Raw genomic sequence first — 21983 nt, forward strand, 5'->3', positions numbered from 1 at the left:
ATAACGGACTTAATTTTTAAAATTGGTGAAAGAGCTCGGTAAATGAATTTTCAAAACCTATCCAAATGAAAATGCCAATCTTTTTCAGTTCACTTATCATCATCAGACTCTTACACTACATAGCTGTAATTTTTTTTTAGAAAAAAAAAATTGGAGGATTTTTAAAAACAGCATTTACTGTTCTTAAAATGGTAATTTTTGCGCTTTATAAGTATGAAATGCTGCTAAAAGAAGGGTATTACTTGTTTAAAATGGCTAAAGTTGCTTAGAAGTTACTGATGCTTTAAAAAAATATATATAAACGTTTGAAGAAGATTTAATTTTTTTTAAATAAAAATACATGTCTCTCTGTTGGATAGAGAAAAAATTGATATCAATTAAGCGCTTTAGACGATAAAGAAATTAATATATTCTTCACTTTACACACTTTATCAAAAAAAATAGCCTTTAAATAAATTTTTCAAAAAAAAAAAAAATGGTAAAATAGGTGCATAACTATTTTAATTTAAGAAAATTAGTATGGATTATCAAAAAATCAACTAAATAGGTGCATAATTATTAAAATTCAACAAAAAGAGTATGGATTTTCAAAAGACCAACTTTCTTGCTCTTTGATCTTGAGCAAGTTAGTAAAAATGTTTGAAAAAAGAATCATTTTGCCAAAAAAAAATATTCTCTTGTCCTGTAAATTTGTAAATAAATCTCGCAATTTTACTTCAAAAAATTAACTTTCTTGTGCTTTAATTTAATGGCAAAGTTGTAAAAAAAATTGAGAAAAAAATTAATATTTGCTCAATTCCCTGTACTTTTTTCAATAAACGCTGAAATATGTGTCTAATTATTTTAATTTACCCATACTGTTTTCAAGCGAAGCCATTATGGTTAGATTATTTGAGCAACCATTTTGTCCCAGCCTATTTATCTAAATAATATGAATAATTTATGATAAATAGATAATTAATTGATATTGTCTTAGTTAACACTAAATTAAAAATTAATTAACTAAAGCATTGATATTGGAAAAAAACACCTGTTAGCTACAAAATATGACTAATATATCAGTGTCATTTTTATTATTAATTAATAATAAAATAAATCACCTTAAATACTCAAAAAAACTAAAACCATTCAAAAACCTAAAAATTTTAATAGCAGGAAGATCTTATGACTCCGAACTTTATTAAATATTGATTAATAAATATGTATTTATATACATCTTTAATTTTAGTTAGAAATAAAAGAAAATATATAATTACCGACGTCTAACTATAAAATATGGCAAAACCATAATTTTACTATTACTGTTATTACTTAATATTGCAATTAATTAATTTAATAAACTACCTAATAAAATATTATTGGAATTATAGGGTTCATTACTATATTTACTTTTAATTATATTTCAGAATTCTTGTGCTATGTTATGCTATGTTAACTAGACATAATTTTATGTACCCTGAATAAAAATTATAAAAAACTTTTCCAATTTTTCCAACATACTGAGTAAGCGGCTATAAAAAATGACTCATTTACCACAAATGCATAATTAAAAATTATATACAGTAAATAATTAAAAAACTTACCAACTAATCAAACCAGCCGGAAGAAAAACGCCCAAAAAAACAAAAATTAAAGGAAAAAAGTTTAGTTTTTATAGACGCCGATTGGTGGTACGCGCGCGGTACATTTAACGAACGCACGAATAATGACGAAAAATTAAAATGCACCTCGTAAAAGCTCAGGGTACGCGGTACTAACGCACGCATGCGCCCTCGTTTTGGCGCGACGGTTTATTTTGGTATTCCGGCACTACCTGTGACGTAGCGAACGTATCAGTTAGACGATCGGCTTTACCAAGTTAAACTTTGAAATCGCGAGAGATTGGGATATGTGGAGGTTCAAGGATACCTTTTTTGCTTAAATTAAAGAATTAGGTTAATTGCCTTATTGAGTGTTTCATTATTATTTAGTGAGAGCTTCATTTGTATTTGTTCTACATTCGTTATATTGGTTTTTGACAAGTTCATTTTCATGATGAAGTTCTTGTATCGACCATTGAAGTTGTTTTGATGAATCACTTATTATTACAGTATTATCTGTAAATCGCCAATCCTGTTTCTTCTATGTTTATTCATGTTTATATATCACGTATGTCCTAGAAGATCCAAACCATAACTTAGAAATGGATTAATAATTTTTTTTTCTTATATCGCCCTCACAGAAAAACAATCCATTCAAAACAGTCATTCGTATTTTTCGCTTCTTATTATATGGCCCTTAATTATATAATCTTGTTTTTCTTTCTCCGTAGTAAAACTGCTTCGTTCTGATGAAAATTTTCCTGGGTTGCTCTATTGTATATCATTTCTCCCGCTTCGGGACGAACAGCGAGTTGACTATTATGATGCCAAGATATTTGAAGAAAGATATCTGTTTAATATTTCTGCCATTAATCAAAAATGTTTCTTTGATATGTACCTTGGAGAAAACGAGTGTTCATATGTAGGCCAAATCGTTCACTATGTTTTGTAATCTGGTCCAGCATTTCTTGCAATTTTGTTGTTATCTGCTAGGGTTACGGTGAGCACTGCATATCTGATAGAAAAAAATAAACGTTAAACCTAGTCTTGTAATTATGAATATCCGTTTGAGTATCATTGGCAATTCCTGTGGATATGTAACAGAATAGTCATTAACAAGCTTCCTCATAGCAGGCTCTATAATATAGGCCAGTAGAATCGTCTTTTTCTTTAATAAGCCCAAGATGTATGCCCCCGTGGTACTAGAGTGAAACCAGTGCCTCTGCTGAGACATAACCAGCTAAAAAACGAAAAGCATACGGACCAGAATTGAGCTTTGCTATCAGTTCGTCAATATGTTTACTTATCCTAAGCATTTGACAAATGGAATCTCGTTCAGACCATCATCAGTTTTTATTAGTGTGAAGACGATTTGTTTATCTTCTTATCATTGTGGAGAAGCCTATTGCACAAACCCACTTCTTAATATTTTCGTTAATTGCCTTTACTATTTACCCGTCTGACACAGTTTTGTAATAAAATAATAAAAATACTAATAATAATAATAATAATAATAATAATAAAAAAGAAGAGAACACCACTCATAACAAGACAGCAGATTGGGTCCAACAAGCCTATGAACAAAGATTGAGAGTGAAACGGATGAAGTGGAAAGTAATCATAGATAAAGATGTCAAAGAAGCGCTGAATACATCAGGCCAATTAAAAAGCACCATGCATAAACGGTATCCCTAATTTCTGGCTGAAGAAACTACATTTAATTCATCACAAACTGGTAATAGCATATAATCATATAATAAATGAAAACCAAAGTATCCCTGCATGGCTTACAAAAGAAAGAAAAAATCTGATACCAAAAAATGATAAAGAAGAAAACTCAAAATAAGTTGTTTCAAAAAATATTTAAAAAAATTGATAAAGTACCATATAGTTGGCTTATAGAAACACTAAACATATACCAAGTATCGCCGATTGTAATAAATTTCATAACAAACACAATGAACTTATGGAAAATGGACTTTAACCTGAAGACCAAAATATGACAATTAAATAACCTACAAATATCTTGGTATTGAAGAACATAAGGAGTCCCACAGAAAACTATAAAAATAATATGAAAGAACGAGAAAATGAAAATTTTTTTAATAAAGAAAATGGGGCAAAACGAAAACTGTGCTTATCCTGTGATGAAGGCGAAGCGATATGCAATCTTTGTGAAAAGGAAGAATTAATAAAAACACAAAGAACACAATGTACAATTGGCCAAAAACGTGCAGCTGACCAAATGGCCCAAATAACGAAAATAAAATTCAAGGATTTGCAAGTGGGGGAGCATATATCTGTGGAAGTTCCAAAATTTGATAGGGGTGCCCTTGACCCAAAAGGGGTACTAGGAAATATTCTGGATACACAAAATGGGGTATACCAGATAGACACGAGACAGAGCATGGTGGCCTTAATCGATGGTTTTCTAGAGACGAATTAAATCCAGTTGGCAATTCAAACTTTAATCCGTTTGTCAAACCAGATGTTAATATCTCTCTAAGGGAAGCAGTTTCTAAGGTTTCGCAATTTGGAGGACAAGGTTTTAAGAAATGTCAGTGCAAATGCCATTTTAGTGGTCCATGTTCCAATAAATGAACTTTTTTTTCATCAATGCTTATTTTGTTTTTTTTATTTAAGTATGCTTATGTATACATAATATATAATTAGAATATTAAATGTTTATTTATTTTTGTATTTTTAGTGTTTTTTATTAATAAATAATAATTTTTTTTTCATTTGTTTTATTCATAAAATAAAGCGTATTAACATATTCATCTAACTGTCTTATAGCTACAAGGACAATTTTTTATCTGCTTAGTATTGCCAAATATGTATGTTGATATCAATAATTTATATTTTATTAAATAATTTTAAATAGAATTCGTATTTTACAAACCGACTGAAATACTCCACCCGCAAGAATGTTAAACGGTCAAAACATTACCGTTTGACATTCTGACAAAGTTGTCATGGTCGTTTTATAAAACGCCTAGTCGTTTTTAAAATGGCTAGCCAGATAGCAAAATAATGAGTTGACAATTAATATTTGACAATCTGGCCGCCGTTTATAAAACGACAGCTTTTATAATCTGGCTACGACAGATACATCACAGCCCCACCAAATTTTAGTGACATATCTTAGAAAATTTAATCCTCTTTCATATTTAGAAATGATGCTGTTGATTTGTTCTCTCCAATTAAGTTTTTTGTCTAAAATTATGCCTAGATATTTTACTGCTTTTACGTAAGGTAATCTAATATCATTCGTTAAGTAAATATAATTTATGTTAGGAGTATTGTGACGTATATCTTTAATACATACACTTGATTTTTTAATAGATATTTTAAAATCATTTATGACTGACCAGTTCCTAATAATATTAAATATGCTACACAAACTGTTCAAACATTGGTCATATTTTTTTAATAATAATGTATATACAAAAATCATCAGCCTACTGTACCAAACTATATTTACATAATAAGGTGTGTAAGTCACTAGTGTACATGTTAAAGAGAAGAGGGCTCATAACTGAGCCTTGGGGTAAACAAATAGTTTGTACAAATAGTTAGTAGAGCCAACTATTTGATTCTGAGCATTTCTTATGAAAACTTCTCTTACGCAATATAATAAAATAATAGATTGTGCAATATTTTCTTGAATAAGAAATAATGTTATTAATTTGTGTTTTAGTATATTTAAGTCAACAGAGTCATAGTCATATATAGTCATATGTATAGGACTAAATGTATGATTAAGAAAATATTCGACTGTCTCTTGGCAGTTATTTGAAGGACTATGAACTAATAAAAAATTATCATTTATTTCGTCAGGATTTTGAAGGTTTGCAGGTGTAGAATGCTTAGAAGAATTACGAATTACGAAGGTTTTTTATTGCTTTCCATAGTTTTTTACTATTTACTGAAAATCAAAATGTGGTAATTTTACAGCAAATTTGGTAGGTCACTTATATTGCCAGTAAAAGAAGTGGTAAACTTATTTTAGTACTGTAAATTTAAAATATCTGTAAAAATATGAATTTTTTGTTTTGTAATTTTTCTGCGGTCTTCTGTAAAATGTAAGCAATAATTATAGTAATTTTTAAGCAATATTACTAAAGATTTACTGTAGTCTTGTACTTTTACAATGGTTTTAATGCAAATTCAACGATTATATCCGTAAAAATCCTGTAAAAAAGGTTAAGCATTTTTCAGAGACCCTGTAAAGGTACTATAATATTTTTGGTTAAAAAATGCTGGTATGTTTTCTGTGTTTTTATTTTATATTTAGATATACTATATTTTTGCTGTAATATTTCTTAAATAAAATTCGTTTAAAAATTGTGGGATTATCCCAAACTAAAAGCTTTTATGAAAAAATAAAAATATATTTCCTTATACATTTATTTAAACATATCTTAACATAATAAATTTATTTTGTAGTGAAACAAATAATAAAAGATAAACTTAATGGAATTAACCTTAAAATATTAGAATTTATTAAGATACATTTAACATGCTTACATGCAGGAAAAACAATATGGGCCCCTTCTTGTGTTTGCTTTTTGAACTACATGTTTTGTTAAAGTAATGTTTAAAAGCTTAATTTCACTAAGTTTATTTTTAATGGTACATATACTAAATGAATGTAAACAAAACAAAGTTAACATCCATATTAATACAAATTTTAATATAATTCCAAAACTTATGCGATTCCATATTTCTCGACTTTCAGGTTCTTAAAAAAAAGAAAAAACCGTAAGCTATTAAAAAATTATATACAGTGCATTTTTTTTATCTCGGGTCATAGGGTTTTACGTGTAATATTTTCAACCCCATGTTAGAACCTGTTCTATTTAATCGATAGGATTGAAACTTGGAACAAGTGAAGTTTAAGTTAACAGACTTTAAAAAATCCCATTATTTTGCAAAAAAATTTGCGGGAAACCTATTTAAGATACGTTTTTCTGATGAAAAAGTTTGCTTTTTCTGCACCTCGTAACCTTCATTACCTTTACACTTCAAAGCAGGTAGACAAATATCTGACAGCACAAAATAATTGTTAAATTGCTCCATTGAAATTGTTCAAAAACTCTTTAAAATGTCGATTTACACTACGGAGGAACGTATTGAGATGGTTTCAAACTACATTAGAGGAATGTCGGCGCAAGAAGTGGTAGATAATTTTGCCGTGTCTTATCCCAACCGTCCCGTCCCGTCCAGATCAACTGTACAACGGTTTCATGAAAAATTTATTACGATTGGATGCGTCGCCAGTTCTCACTTAAAACGAAAAAGAACCGAAACTGTAGTAGACGAAGAATTTAAAATGGAGGTATGCTTGGCCGTTGAAGAAAATCCAACAAATAGTCTTACTCAGTTTGCTGAAGTTACCGGAAAAAGTAGGAGTAGTTGCTATAAGGCAATCAGAAAAGAAAAATACAAATCTTTTAAAGTTAAAAATGTTCAAGAACTCTTGCCTAATGATTATTTTCTTAGAATGCAGTTTTGTGAACAGTGGATAGAACGAATTAACAACGACCCCACAATTACAAACAAAATACTATTTTCAAACGAAAGTACTTTCTGTACAAATGGTACAGTCAACAAAACAAAATACTCGAATATGGGCGCGAAAAAATCCTCACGTCATCCAGGAAACGCATACCCAAACAAGACAGAAACTGTGGAGAACGTGTGGGCAGGAATTCTTGGAGATCGAATAATTGGAGCATTTTTCATAGAGGGTAGCCTGAATACTGCAAAATATTTAGAATTACTTCAGGTGCAGGTCATTCCCGCATTAGGAAACGCTGTTCAAAATGGCAGGATAATTTTTCAACATGATAGAGCCCCCCCTCACAGTGCAGCGACTGTTACCGAGTTTTTGAATGCCACGTTCCCAGGATGCTGGATTGGACGTTTTGGGCCATCTAAATGGCCGGCGCGAAGCCCCGATCTTTCGCCTTTAGATAACTTTTATTGGGGCTAGCTATCATCGAAAGTGTTTGATATTGTTAGAGGCAGACCCAACAATATCGAAGAACTTCGTAATAGAATTATCGAGGCTTCGCGTACCATTACTCCCCGGCAGCTCCTAAATGTTAAAAGACATTTCTACAACTGTCTGGGCTTTTGTTTGGCTCAATTTAAAGGTCATTTTGAACAATTTATTTGAAAGGTTTTATTTGTTTATTGTTGATTTTTGAAAATATATTTTTGAGATTTTGAGGAAATTATTTTGTGTCACTGTCAGATATTTGTCTACCTGCTTTGAAGTGTAAAGGTAATGAAGGTTACGAGGTGCAGAAAAAGCAAACTTTTTCATCAGAAAAACGCATTTTAAATAGGTTTCTCGCAAATTTTTTTGCAAAATAATGGGATTTTTTAAAGTCTGTTAACTCAAGCTTCACTTGTTCCAAGTTTCAATCCTATCGATTAAATAGAACAGGTTCTGACATGGAGTTGAAAATATTGCACGTAAAATCCTATGACCCGAGATAAAAAAAATGCACTGTATTTACAGCCTGTACTTACGTCAAATTGATAACAAAAGGTCGACAAATCTTCTTTAAAGTAATGTGCTAGTATCCTCAGTGACTGCAGCACGATTTCGTCCTGATCTTCTTATACTTAGCTTTTTGTGTCAGCTTTGGAAAATGCCAAAATATAGCTTTTTTAGTAAATAGCAAAGGCCATTCGTTTTTAATACTCCCAATTGTAGGCGGATCAGTATTTGTTAGGAAATCTCTTTGTTTGTTTCTTCTAACAAATCTTTAAACTTGGAGTGGTCCAATACTATTAATAATTACTTTCGAATTACTAGCATCATTTTCTATTAGTGGTTTCTACGTTAATGCAGAGCACTCAGCATTTCTATTAATGAGTTTCTTTTTGTGATTTTTTTTCAGGAACGTTTGGTCTAATAAATTAACCTATTTCTTGGTACCTCTATTCATATACCAATTTCGATCTTGCATTTGGCATACTAAGATGCAAGCTGCCTAACATTCGACTTTACAGGTATCTGTAATGTTATAATAATGTAAGCAAGGAATTTTAACCGTATTTCAATCAGTTTTACGGGCTTCTGTAATTTTCGTGACGTTCTGTAATGTTTGAGTGCCGGGTTTTTTAACCATATGGATTAATTCTTATGCAAAATGACTATATCGACAGTAAAAAAGCTGTGATTTTTCCTAAATCTAGTATCATTTAGGTTAATTTAATAAATATAGTAAATTCACATTCTGACATGGTAAATTTGCTTTAATTATAACAGTTAATACTGCTGTAAGATGTCAATCTTTAGAGTGTTACTGCTTTTTTTCATGAAGTTCCAAATATGCTTTCTTTTCCCGCCTAATCATCCCCACCACCGAATTTCGTAGTTGCGAATTTTGTAGAATAGCCAATTGGGCAAACTCTTATAACTCTTATAGACTTTTTAAATCTCGATAACGCTTTATTTCATTAATTTCTCGTTTAACGCTTTCGGTAAACCATGGAGTATAAGGTTTAGAAATCCTTGAGGTAAGTAATGGGGGCATGTATTTCAAATCTCAAATAATGAACAAATGTTGCTGGACAAATACTCGACTTTTTCACCCAAACCATAAATATGGTAAATATTATCCCAATTTATTTCTTCTAGATCAGCAAGAAAATCATTCCTGTCAAAAAACCTAAAATTGCGGGAGAAGACCTATATTTTATTTGTTCAGCCTTAATCCTGACATCACAAAATATTGCATGGTGATCGGAAGATTTCTCAAGTAAACACTATTTTTTTTAGGCTATGACTTAAACAGTATTCAGCATGCTTGTGTGAAAGTAACGGAACAGCCGCAATTCTATAGGGCCCACTGTACAAGCAAGAAAATACTATGCCAAGTCATATAAATAACGTAATTAATTTTTTTGATAAAACAATAAATAAATAATAGTGTTTTTTAATTAATTATAACCAATTAATTGTACAGTAAATATTCTATGATTTATAATTCTTATAGAGCGAATTCTAGCTATCTAGTGCCAGTTATCTGAAGAATTGTGGCCTGAAAAATTGTGCCAGAAAGAAAATTTGTGCGTGTTACAGAATGGCACCCGCAAGTACCGCAAGTTGATCGACACTTTTCAAGTATGACGAACTAATATATGCATTTTCTTTCAAGATCAATGAAATCATAATTTATTTCTTTCAGGCTTTAAGAGTAATTGTTTGCTTTACTCCAGGCATTTGAATTCATTTTTAATTTTGTTCCAGGTAGTTGAAATCATTAATTATTTCTTCTATGTATTCTGAGTCATCCTTTAAGCAATTTTCCATTTTATTTTAAGTATTTCGAGTCATTCTTATTTATTACAAGATTCATTTATAAGCAGAAGGAAAATGAGTCTATAGTTACCGCAAGTAACTTTTATCTTTATTTTTATTGAGCCATATTCAAGACATTAGGAGAGGTATTTCCTCTAAGACGTTGATTTATTAAGCTTATCGAGAGGCTTGAGGTCATAACGTATTTACTGCGTTTTATAAATTTAATATTAATATCAGGATGCATTTATTTTTTAAACGTGAGTCTTATACCGACCTGAAGGACACAACCCCAAAGGGTACTCGTTTTTCATCAGCATTTTTGTATGTCACTTTAAAAGCTTTTGAATTCCTACTAAGCCTCTGCATGACCATGCTTTTAGCTCTCATGGGAGGGATGGTTGGGAAGGGCGGGAAGACTTTTCTCTACAAATGAAAATACTAATCTTTTGTCATTTCGATGAGTTCACTTATCATTATTACCACTTATATATAGCTGTGATATTTACATTTGTCAAAGACTTATTAAATCAGCTGTTTTATAACCCTGATTTGTCAGATAATCAGCATTTTGTTATGCCATTCTAATAGATTTTGTACTCGTCAAAGAACTGAGGGCGATTCCCTACAAATCGTGGAGACCAGCTAATTTTTTACCCCGATTTAATAATAATTATTTTTTCGCATTTTGATTCTTAAATGGCATTTTTAGAGAATAACTTGCTTTTTGTCCTATGAGAATTAGACCAGTAAACATTATTACTAAAGAATTATAATTTTTCTGCCTTAATTAAATAAAAGATGGCCCGCGGGGTCGTTACAAAGAAACAAAATGCTATCAAAATACGATACTCTTTAAGATAAAAAACACTATGCCAGCGGTTTTGTAACATTAACGATGCCGAGACGTTATTAAAAGGTAAGCAAAAGCAATTTCATGCGACACTTTGTTCTCAAGATTAAGCTGAACTGGCACTTCCTGAGTAAAAATACTGTTATTTTAGGTGGTTTTCTTTAATAAATGATGTTTTTTTATGAGACATTGGCACCTAAAAGCCAATTTCGATTTAAGAAAAAAAAATCAGAAAAATCCCAAGGAAGTTAAATTTGTTTTAACATATCTAGCAACGCATGGTCCAGAGAAAACCACTTCCGTTCTAGATACATATTATTTAAACTCGAACCTGAAACATGCTGTAATCTATAATAAAAATGTAAAAATATCTATCGAACACGGTTTGTTTTAGGAAATTATTTTTTCTAAAAATGCGGTTTAACGCGCTTTATTATACAATATACGGAAACTAAGTTTCTCCATGCACCGACAAACAATCGTTTCCTTTCTCAGATAACAACGTTCCTTCAGTAAATATTTGGAAGTGGTACCACGGATTTTTTTCTATGTAGGGCAAAGCTCGAGATTTTGTTGTGTACGACCAATTTTTGCATCATTTTTTTTTCATGTTTAAGACCTTAATAATTGTTGGAGTTTTTTGAATTTTAGTTTTGCCTAGATGTAAATTCAGTTATATTAAATACTTGCAAAACACCAAGAGCGTGTAGAACGATCTAAGAGCGCTGATATTTCATATTAGTGGGCATTATTTTGCATGCATTGCTTTGAATAACAAAATATTTAGAAGAATATTAGTCATATACGTTTAGTTTTATTTTTAGTTTTTGAATCATATATTTTGAGATAAAAAACGAATATTATCTCTTCTTATAATCTAGGTCACAAAAAAATAAGAAATATTCATCTTAATACTTTATAAAAACCGTCTTTACAGACGACTATACAGCATACATTATATAGCACACCTGCTTTAAAGTGAACAGCATAATTTTCACCCCCTATGATAAGGGTACTTCCTATACCATTTAAATTAAAATTTCGATTTTATCAATGACATATTACACAAACCGGTTAATCCAATTACTTATAAAATAATGTCATTCCAGATATAAAAGTCTTATATACTCAAACATAAGATAGAAAAGAATCGATTTCAAAAATGACAGAGCCATATTTCAAAAGCCAATAACGGTTACTAATAGACTTACCCTTGACTGTTGCTTCCCCACATCGAAAACACAAAAAGACAAAACAAAGGACTAACAGGGGCTTTTTATATACAAATGGGAAAGTTACTATGGAAACAACAGATAAGATTCTGATAAGAAAAAACCGCGCATAAATATGATTTTTTAATTAAAAAAAATCGGATCAATGTAAACTTTTTGCGGGCGTAGAAATAGTTATGATAGAGAATTTGTTTTTTTTTTTTCAAAGAATGAAGAAATTTTGACAAATATGTTCCTATGCCCTAATTTTTTTTTAATTAGTTTGGTACAATAATTTCTATAAATGTGTAATTTTTGCCAAACTAAAGTACGTATTCCTGGAATATATACTTATATAGTCTCTCGAGAATATCATGTGTAATTCAGATACTTTTGCCTTATTTTTTTATTTAAAAAAGGCATTTAACAATTGTCATTCTGCCATCATATTCTATTGCAGAAACTAAGATTCTATAATTTTGATCCAGATAGTTTTGGCCTCATTTGTTCTTAATTGAGGTGTCATATGGTGGTCAGAAACCAGCGACCAGGCAGCCATTTCAAGGTGTCCTGCAGGGTTCTGTTTTAAATTTCATTCTGTTTTTCATCTATATCAATTACTTAAAAAACAAAACTAGAAACCTATTACTAAAAAGAATCATTAAAAAATATAGCTATAATAAGCTTTGAGCAAAATTGGATTTTTCTGGGCGCTTCCTGAACATTTTCAAGCTTGCTGTATTTCTGATGGAGAGAGAGATTTGATTATAAATCTTTTCGCATATTTAAATAATGGAAATTTTAGTGAGAGTTGGTATGGGCAAAATATCCGAGAATTACCGAGTAATACGTCGCGTATTTAATGGTGGTCTATAAGATTTATTTATTATTAAATTTACGGGAATCCCCATTTTACAAAATAAATGTACAAAATAGATTATTACATAATAGATAACTATATATATATATATATATATATATATATATATGATATATATATATATATATATATATATACACCATTGCAGCCATAGTCTGCTCAGGCTATTCTTAAAAACGGACAGTGAACTACTAGATAAATCAACGTTATGAGCGTTAAAGACACTCAGAGATCTATGGAAAGGAGAATGACGGCCATATTCAGTTCTGTGCATAGGAACATGATAAAGGTCAAAATTGCGTAGAGTTCTATTTAGAACATTGAGACTTAGAACTTGAAAGATCAGCGTTCACACGCCTTTTGGCCAATGTATCCAGGTTAAGTCTTACTCTCATGTCCTCACGATGGTTCTCGTCAAAGCTAATGCCCATTCTAAATGCAGCACACCATAAAAATCCATCTTGCACTCTCTCAATCATATCTATTGAATTCTGATATAGAGGAGACCACACTACTGAAGAGAATTCAAGATTAGCTCTAACCAGTGAAACATAAAGGAGCCTGTAGGCTTGCAGAGAGATGTGAACTATACCTGTTTATAGCACCTAACACTCTTAGTCCCTTTAAAGTTATTTTAGAGATGTGATGAACAAATCTCAGATGCTCATCGAACCACACGCCCAAATCCTTGACTACATTCACATACTGCCAAAAAGGACTTACCAAGGATATTATATGTAGAATTGAATCTCTTCGAACCTCTATGAAATGATATGTAGCAACACTTGGAAATATTGAGCCTCAATCCGTTCATCACTGACCACTCACACAAAGTATCAAGGTCTTCTTGAAGTTTGGCTATATCATTTACCTGCTTAATCTGCATGTAGAGCTTCAGGTCATCAGCAAACATACTTACAGAACTATGCTTGATCACATTAACAATATCATTCACAAATAGATTGAAGAGCAGAGGGGCACAGTGAGATCCGTGAGGAACCCCTGAGATTACATTAGCAGGTGCAGAAGTACAGCCATGCATCTTCACATTCTGAGTTCTTCCTATCAGAAAACTCTTTAGCCATTTTAAGAGGGAGTCATGAAAACCAGCACTTTCCAACTTGGCCAGCAAGAGACCAAAGTTCACCCTGTCGAAGGCCTTGGAGAAGTCGGTATAGACCGCATCAGTCTGAACCCCCCTCTCCAAAGCCCCCAACAGATCACACTCGTATTGAACCAAACTGCTGGTTGTGAATTTCTCAGAAGAGAATCCTGACTGTTTTTCACTCATGATTCCTTTGCATTGCCATGTTAGCTGAGCGCAAACCAAACTATCAAACAATTTGGCCAATGAGTTTTGAATACATACTCCACGATAATTGGCAATATCGCCCCTATTGCAGCAAATGAAACTGTGCTTCCAAGCTTCTGGGAAGGTAGAGTCCTGTAAAGACATATTAAAGATCATCTGGAGAGGCCTACTAATTGTATAAATACAGTTCTTTAAAAAGACATTAGGTATATTACCTGGCCCACAGATAAACTTGTTAGGTAATTTCTGGATCTTAGAAAATACCTCCGAGAGAGTGAAGCGTCCAACAATAATATTCTGGGAACCAAATTCAGGAGAATCAGGAATGAGATAAGTAGAGTTGTCGTAAACTGTAGCAAAAAACTTTGCAAACAAATCAGTAATTGCTTCCCTAGACTCTGCCATTTCCTGGCCCAAAAACATCGAATTTGGAAATGCATTGCTCTTTAGGGATGAGTTTCGCTCCAATATACATAGTGAATTAACCGTTCAAATTTGCCCCGAAATCAAGAGTGTTCCTGCAGACCACTCTTAAACGAATAGGACAAAGAGATCTCACAGCTTTTTTCCAGAATTACAAAAAAAAAATTCTTTTGTACACAGACCTCAAAAAGGCAGTCCAATATCTGAGATGCGATTCAATCCGTGCAAGATATACACTAAGCGCGCAACCACCTTTTCCAGTTCCTTTACGGCCACTTTAACTTTGAAACGTATATATAAGAAGACCTAAAAATCGACACTTTTCATTATCATGTATTTTACAGGGCTGAAGTCATTAAATAGAACACCATTGTAACTGAAATCCGAGTCATATGCAGATTGAATATCAGACGATTAGACGCACACCACTTCCGAATTTTACGAAGATCCTCAACAATAACATATCTAAGGTAGTTTTGATCTTTGTGGTATAAATAGGTATTCAACGGAATATCGTTTGTAAACGCATCGTCAAATGGACGAATAAAAAAGTAAAATTGACCTTATTACATCTATACCCAAAGTATATTGTTAAATGATATCGCCGCCGTATTGGTTCCTTTGACACAGACCGCTCTGACTACAGGAAATGATGAAGAATCTGTGCAAATTCAAACTTTGACTGCAAACATAGCTGAAATTGCGAATGAAATAGGACGAGATGGGTTCGAACAGATAGAATCAAGTGACATTCAGACGTTGCTTGAATCGTAAGATGAAGATTTGACTGAAACGGACTTGAAGGAAATGAAATTCGCAGCCTGTGGCAGAAGAGGCTTCAACAAGCACTGGAAACGTGACATTTAATTCAAAAAATCTTAGCGAAGGTTTAAGAAGGGCAAATGAACTTTGTGATTTTTTTATCAAAATTGATCCATCTATGGAACGAAGGCAAATTGCTAATACCACTGCTAAATATCAGTATGAATTGAAGGAGCTTTTAAAAAATGCCAAGCAAGAAAAAATTACAAATTTCTTTAAGCCATTGCCGAAGCCTGAAGGTAATAATTAATCAATATGGTCAAAAACTTCCATTAAATTCATTTTTTATATATATATATATATATATATATATATATATATATATATATATATATATATATATATATATATATATATTTTATGTATGTATGTACTTGTTTGTTATTTTGTCACCTAGGAACGTATCCCCTATAATCCTATATAAATTACCATTCCATATTCGCGGCATATTTACGGAACGTATACCCCGCGAATAAAGAGCTTCTACTGTAATAATAATTGATCTTGAAGGGAGATTGGTGTCCAAAGATTCCTGTCAGATCGTATTCAGAAGGAGTAGGATATGACAAGTAAGATTATTATAGGTGTCTGATACTTATGGGAGGCTGAAACCTTGGTTTGTGGCTGTCCAAGTTGTCCCTGAATTCTTTTAAGACTGAAACAATGAATTTTAATCTACCACATAGGGGTGGTATTGCTGATGAAGTTGCTGTTAAATTCCTTGGAGTATACTTTGATCTTGTATAATAACTTGTGTAAAAAACTTTCAGTATAAGGAACCTTTCAAGATCTGTCTCTGCAAAGACCTTGTGAGCAGCCTATCATGGGGTGCTTCCCTTTTATATTTTCCTACGCCGTTCATCTGTGAGGGCATTCTGCATTTACCAAGAAAGTATTTCCAGTGAAAGTGCATTAGGAATAATGGAGTGGTTACGAGATCAAGCTGGCTGTAGAGAAAGCTGAAGTCTGCATTATACCATTGTATCTACTTACACATTTCGTATATATGTACATATGTGGTCCTGGTATGTCAAGATTAATCTGAGCCAATACCGTACTCACTGTTACTTGCACAATTATCCAACCAGACAAAAGGATAACTTTTTCCGCTGTTTGCATACGCTTGCAAGGTCTAGGGATGGCTTTGGTTATTTTGGGATTGTCATTCTTTAATGCTTTATAACCAACTAGTATGAAAATTTTTAGGAATATCTTTTTGGGGGAAAGTTCATTATAAGTAGGTATATATTAAAATATGGCATTTCCATGCATTAATGTTTTTGCTGTATAAGAACAGAAAGCTGACAATGACAGATGTCCCAAAGTTGTACAATACAGTCAAACATGGCACCCTTTATACAACTTTTAATATCAACGTTCTATAGTGCCAAATAGTTATTTTGACAAAACATATATTCTTATGTTAATACGTTAAATAATAATGTGAACCAAAGCCGCCAGAGCTCGTCAAATGATTGCAACTTTATCGATTTAATATTACGTATATTTCCTTCTCATATTTTTTTTCACTCAAATATTTACCCAAGTTAGATAAACATTATATTAATTTTTGGGGCATGTCGTCAATACGTTCATATTGTGCATATATACTTCATTGGCGTCGCATAAATTTTAGCCAATCTAGGGATAAACGACGACAAAAGCTTTCAACCCCTATGAAATGGGTTTATCCAACCCATTAATTAATTGTAATGTGAAGTACTTGTTTTAAAGGCCTCATCAAACTCAGATTTTCTGTTTCCTTTTCTTTTGAAATTCTACAATTTAAAATTTCATTATAAATATGGTTTAAAGACAATATTTACAGACTCATATAATAACTCAAAATAATACTACTGACCCGAAAAAATAAAATTTGAATATTTAAGCCCGTAAATTCATATCTGTTTATCAAGGCTCAAGGCTCAGACAGTATGTTTTCTTATAATTTTTATTAAAAAATCTGTGAAAAACCGCCAAAAATGATATTGGCGACCTTACTGCGATTAAAACCGCCTAGTAATCATCAAAAAATCAATAATTCCGGGAAAAACGTTAGACAGGGACAACACTTACATGAGATAATCTATGGGTAGATATAGAAAAAAAAACGGGTATATTCGGTTATATTGGGGTCGGTCTTATCTAGCTTAAGTTAACACAAATACCATCTGGCTGTTTACTTTCGATAAGGATATTTATAATGTACGGATTAGAAGGTGAGTTATATGTGTATCTACGTATACATATAAATTATATGATCTGGTCGGGGACGACGTTAAAAAGTATACAGGGTGAAGCATCTTATTCCCGAATTTATTTATCTAGAAATGTAAGCTTACCTGTAACTGAAAAAGATCTAAAGAAGATCCATATATTGGATTAAAAAAATTAAGTTCAAAGCCCACATAAACGCTAATAGCGAATCTAAAAAATTTTAATTGTGTATAGGAAAAATAAGTAAATAAATAAATCTGGCCATTATAAAGTAACACTAAAAAAAATCAAAATGACGAACCCTAGCAATTTTTGCTATTCTACTTAAGCATTACATTACGTGAGAAAATTGGTTTCCTTTAACAAAACATAATTATAATAGTATAGGTCCATAATACCTATTTAACAATTATAATAATATATAAAACAAAACTACATATAAAATTCTAACCCTAAACTTAGCCTTAAAATTAACAAAGAGAGGCATATTAAGACTCACAGAGCGAGCGGTGGTAAAAGAAACATGGCACACATTAAATTACAAATAATTAAGAGTAGCTATTTAACAAAAAAGACATAAATTGTAGTTTAAAACTGCAGGAGACATAAACACACTTAATAAATAAACGATTATAACAGCCGATGTTCATTACTTTGTCCGATTCAAAAGATGAAATGTTTTAAACATATACCTTACAACTTTAAAACTTCTAAACTCTACTGGCAACTGGTTCAAGAAAGAAATTGAGGAAAAACCAAAAGATTTAAAAAAAAAACTTCTAAATTCAGAAAGATTGTAAAAGCATACATGCCTGGTATTAACACTGTGAAGTATTGACCTTGTAACAAAAATACTGTCTAATTGCATATTTCCGGCAGAAAAGTAGATATTCTTATGCAGAAAGGCACCCAGATGATGTCCTCAGCAGTTTTCCAACGAAAATCAGCTCACCATTTATTCAAAATGCTATAGATGCTAGAAACTACCAGAGTACCAATTTTCAGAAAAATATCTACAGGGGTTTCAAATTTATCGAAAAAAAGTAAGTTTTTTCTTTCAACTTTACCAGCCAGTAGTTAAAAATCTAAGACTTTTAGGACATATGTTTATTGGAACTTTTTTGTTTGATTTCATCCAAGGAGCATGCTCCTGAATATTGTTGATATTAAAAAAACACTTCGATATACTCACAGACTATCTTTAAAAGCTCAAGTAAAATGCCCTCTATCTCTCTTACTTATAATAATTATTAGCACTATAGAAATGCTAAGAACAAAAAGACAATTTTATCAATTATAAAACATTATTCTAATAATGAAGCCCATAAACCTCTTTGACAGTAGCAGACAATGGAATTTTACCCAAAAAAGACAACAATTTGAGATCCCCTAAAGTTGTAAGCTGAAATCATCAAATACAGTCAAAAGCCTTAGATAAATCATAAAATACAGTGTCACCTTGTACCATTAATATATTTTTTTTATAAAAAGAACTTGATGAGCAGTATGAGATATTTTTTTTTTCAAAAAGTTTTACTAATTTTTCTAACTTTCAAAAAGTAACCTACCTAAAAAATGGAAAAAAAGTTATAAATTATCAACTACATTTCATTATAGAGTCACACTTTCCTTATATAGATAGAGCAAAAATCATTTAAGAAATACACCATCAAAGTCCTGTCAGTTTTTAAATGCTTCTTTAAAAATATTTATGAAATGTTTGGTATAAATATTCATGAGTCACTGGTTAGATGTCAATTAATAATAAGCTTTGTTAATTAGTTGCGACTAATTTTCTTAGCCAAATTTCATGATTCTTGAGAATATTTGCACCAAATAATTAAAAAATTCACTTTCTGAAAGGGTTTTAGCCAAAACAAGAGAAAAAAATTTGAAGCCTTGACACCTATTAAGTTGCAATGTTTTTTTTATACTAACGAAGAAAAATTTCTGAAATTGAAAAATAAAATAAAATTGTTTGCCTAGATTGATGAGCCTAAAAAGAACTTTTAATGGCTCACAAAAAGCATCCATAGATTCTCCCTTTATCTGTTAAGAAATATTATGTATATCTCCATAAGAAAAAGACCATTTTTTCCTGGATAATATTCAAAAAAAAACTTGATAACTATAATAATTTTTAACGTTTCAATAAATCCCTGTGAAATTAAACCTACACATGAATGGTTATTTTTCCCAAAGTTTATCATTTCAATTTGCTATAATTACTCAAATAATAATTAAGAAAAAGGAGGAAATTAGCATGGTGACTGACTTGAAAAAAATCTTTTACCATTTATGACACTAAACCAACCAAGGAACATAGCTTTTTGATACAATATTATTATATGTAGACATTTTTTAGTGTTAAATTCCTAAACCTGTTTGCTATACTAGTAACTGAAAGGTGACCCTTATGACTTATGGTTTACTCTATAAAATATTGGGTATTACCAATTCTGAACCTGAAACAACTTTAATTAACAATTTTATTATTTCTATCAATAAGGTAGGTAGTAACTTGGCAAATAATTATTATGGATATATGTAACACAGTTATGATTAGGTGCCAAACAGGACCTATACATTATCCTTTTGTCCTGCTAGATTTTAATGGTAATTATTTACAACTTAAAAACTAAATTTTGTATGTCTATGTACTTACCTCTAATGTTCTTTGTAACTGTTCATTTACTGTCCTTAAATCTTCTAGCTAAAACATAAATTAAAATACCACATCAAGCAAGTGACATTAATATAAATTCAGGGTCTTATTGATTTTAATTTATAGAAAATAATCTATCTAGTTAAAAGGCCTGTTCAAGGCTATAATATATATGTAATTTTTAAATATACCTAACCAACTGAATGCATTTATCAAACAATTTGTACCTCTCGATCCTTTTCAGCACACAACTTTCGGTACTCCTCAATGCAACTGTTTGGTGTCTTGATATCTGAAAGTGGTTTGCAATAAATAATTATTGGGTAACAGTATATGAAATGTGCATTAAAAGTTGGCTTTTCAGTAGGCCTGTTAATTAAAATTGATGTCACTAATTAACTTAAAAAAAAAAAACATTTAATTCCTACCTTCTTCTTCCGCCAAAACAGTGTTTGCTAAATTAGTTATTTGGCCTTTAATACTGTTAATGCTCTCGTTGAAATTCAGCCAGCTAGCCATTGTAAGCCCTTAGTTTTTTATGGCATAAAGAGTTTTTTCGTAAAAGTATCGCTAAAATCGTAAAATTTGCTTTAAGAATCGGTCATTTTATTTATAAATATTTGCCAGCACAGTGTTTGTTGACAAAATTTGACGTTTTAACAGCTGATTTTGACTTAGGGTCCTTGCAACGTAACAACCATTTTGATCAGTACTGCCCTCTATAGATATTATAGAAAAGTACAAGGAGTTGTAGTTAGTCGTGTTAAGAGGTCGCTAACAATAGCTTGCGATTCAATTTTCTCAACAGATAGCGCCTCTGGAGATTTCTTAAGCTTTTACAGACATCCCACGCAAAAATGATGTTTTATTAGATAGTTTATTTTTACAGAATAGATGGCGACGCTGATACAGATTTTTCACTTTGTGTGAATGTACAGGGTGTTTTCTAAGTTGAGTAATTTATTGTAATTGCTTATAGGATTCGTCAAAGGGAGTTTGTATACGAAAGAATTACTTCACGTTATTGAACTATAATTTTATCTATAAGAAGTTAAATTGTTACCGTTTTTCCAAAAATTGTTCCGATTTGTTAGATTAACATACAATCTAGCTCGGCGAATCCACGACCCTTTAGAAACTTCAAAAATTAAATCCTGGGGTCCACGAATTTACGCACAAGAATTTTCAATGCGCTCTTCAGTTCTTCCGGAGTATTTACTGCTCCATCGTGATATATCCACTGTTTGAAATAATTCCACTCAAAAAAATCGCAAGGCTTAGAACATTGAAAGGCTTTTTCATTGAAAGGCCTTTCAATGTTCTAAGTCGCAAGGCGTTAAATCGGGAGTGCAAAGATATCAAGAAAAGAATTCAATGCGTCTAATCACAGAACACAAATATATAGAGAAGTGGTGGTTGCATACAAATTGATAGAAATTCTTCTGACAAATCAGCTAGCGTCCTCTCGCTTGGCAACGGAAACTATTGTAACTAACTTAACAGTTTGACGTGCCTGATTGGACCAATCAAAATGGGAGATAGGTGTGGCCAAATTAAGGCGGGAAATCAAATTTCATTTAATTTGACAATCTTATTATTTAATCGTAATATCTAAAGCAAACGCCTAATCAAAAAGGTTACTGATAGAGAAAAGAGCCTTTTTGATTATGTGTTAGCATCAGATATTGATCTGAATA

The 21983-nt window shown here is 31.5% G+C and overlaps 1 protein-coding gene across 1 annotated transcript in view; it reads right to left on the reverse strand.

The window, feature by feature from the left end:
* The window catches only part of LOC126750446 (thyroid receptor-interacting protein 11-like), a 68583-nt gene extending 47652 nt beyond the window's left edge, over positions 1 to 20931 (reverse strand). Inside the window, exons 1-3 of the mRNA XM_050460108.1 lie at positions 20715 to 20931; positions 20514 to 20578; positions 20287 to 20334 (exon numbers count right to left, since the gene is read on the reverse strand). Coding sequence (XP_050316065.1) covers positions 20287 to 20334; positions 20514 to 20578; positions 20715 to 20805 — 204 coding nt within the window. The 5' untranslated portion in view covers positions 20806 to 20931. The remainder of the gene's footprint in view (positions 1 to 20286; positions 20335 to 20513; positions 20579 to 20714) is intronic.
* Positions 20932 to 21983: the final 1052 nt, after the last annotated feature.

The sequence above is a fragment of the Anthonomus grandis genome, chromosome 1 (genome assembly GCF_022605725.1).
Source record: "Anthonomus grandis grandis chromosome 1, icAntGran1.3, whole genome shotgun sequence".
Classification (NCBI taxonomy): domain Eukaryota; kingdom Metazoa; phylum Arthropoda; class Insecta; order Coleoptera; family Curculionidae; genus Anthonomus; species Anthonomus grandis.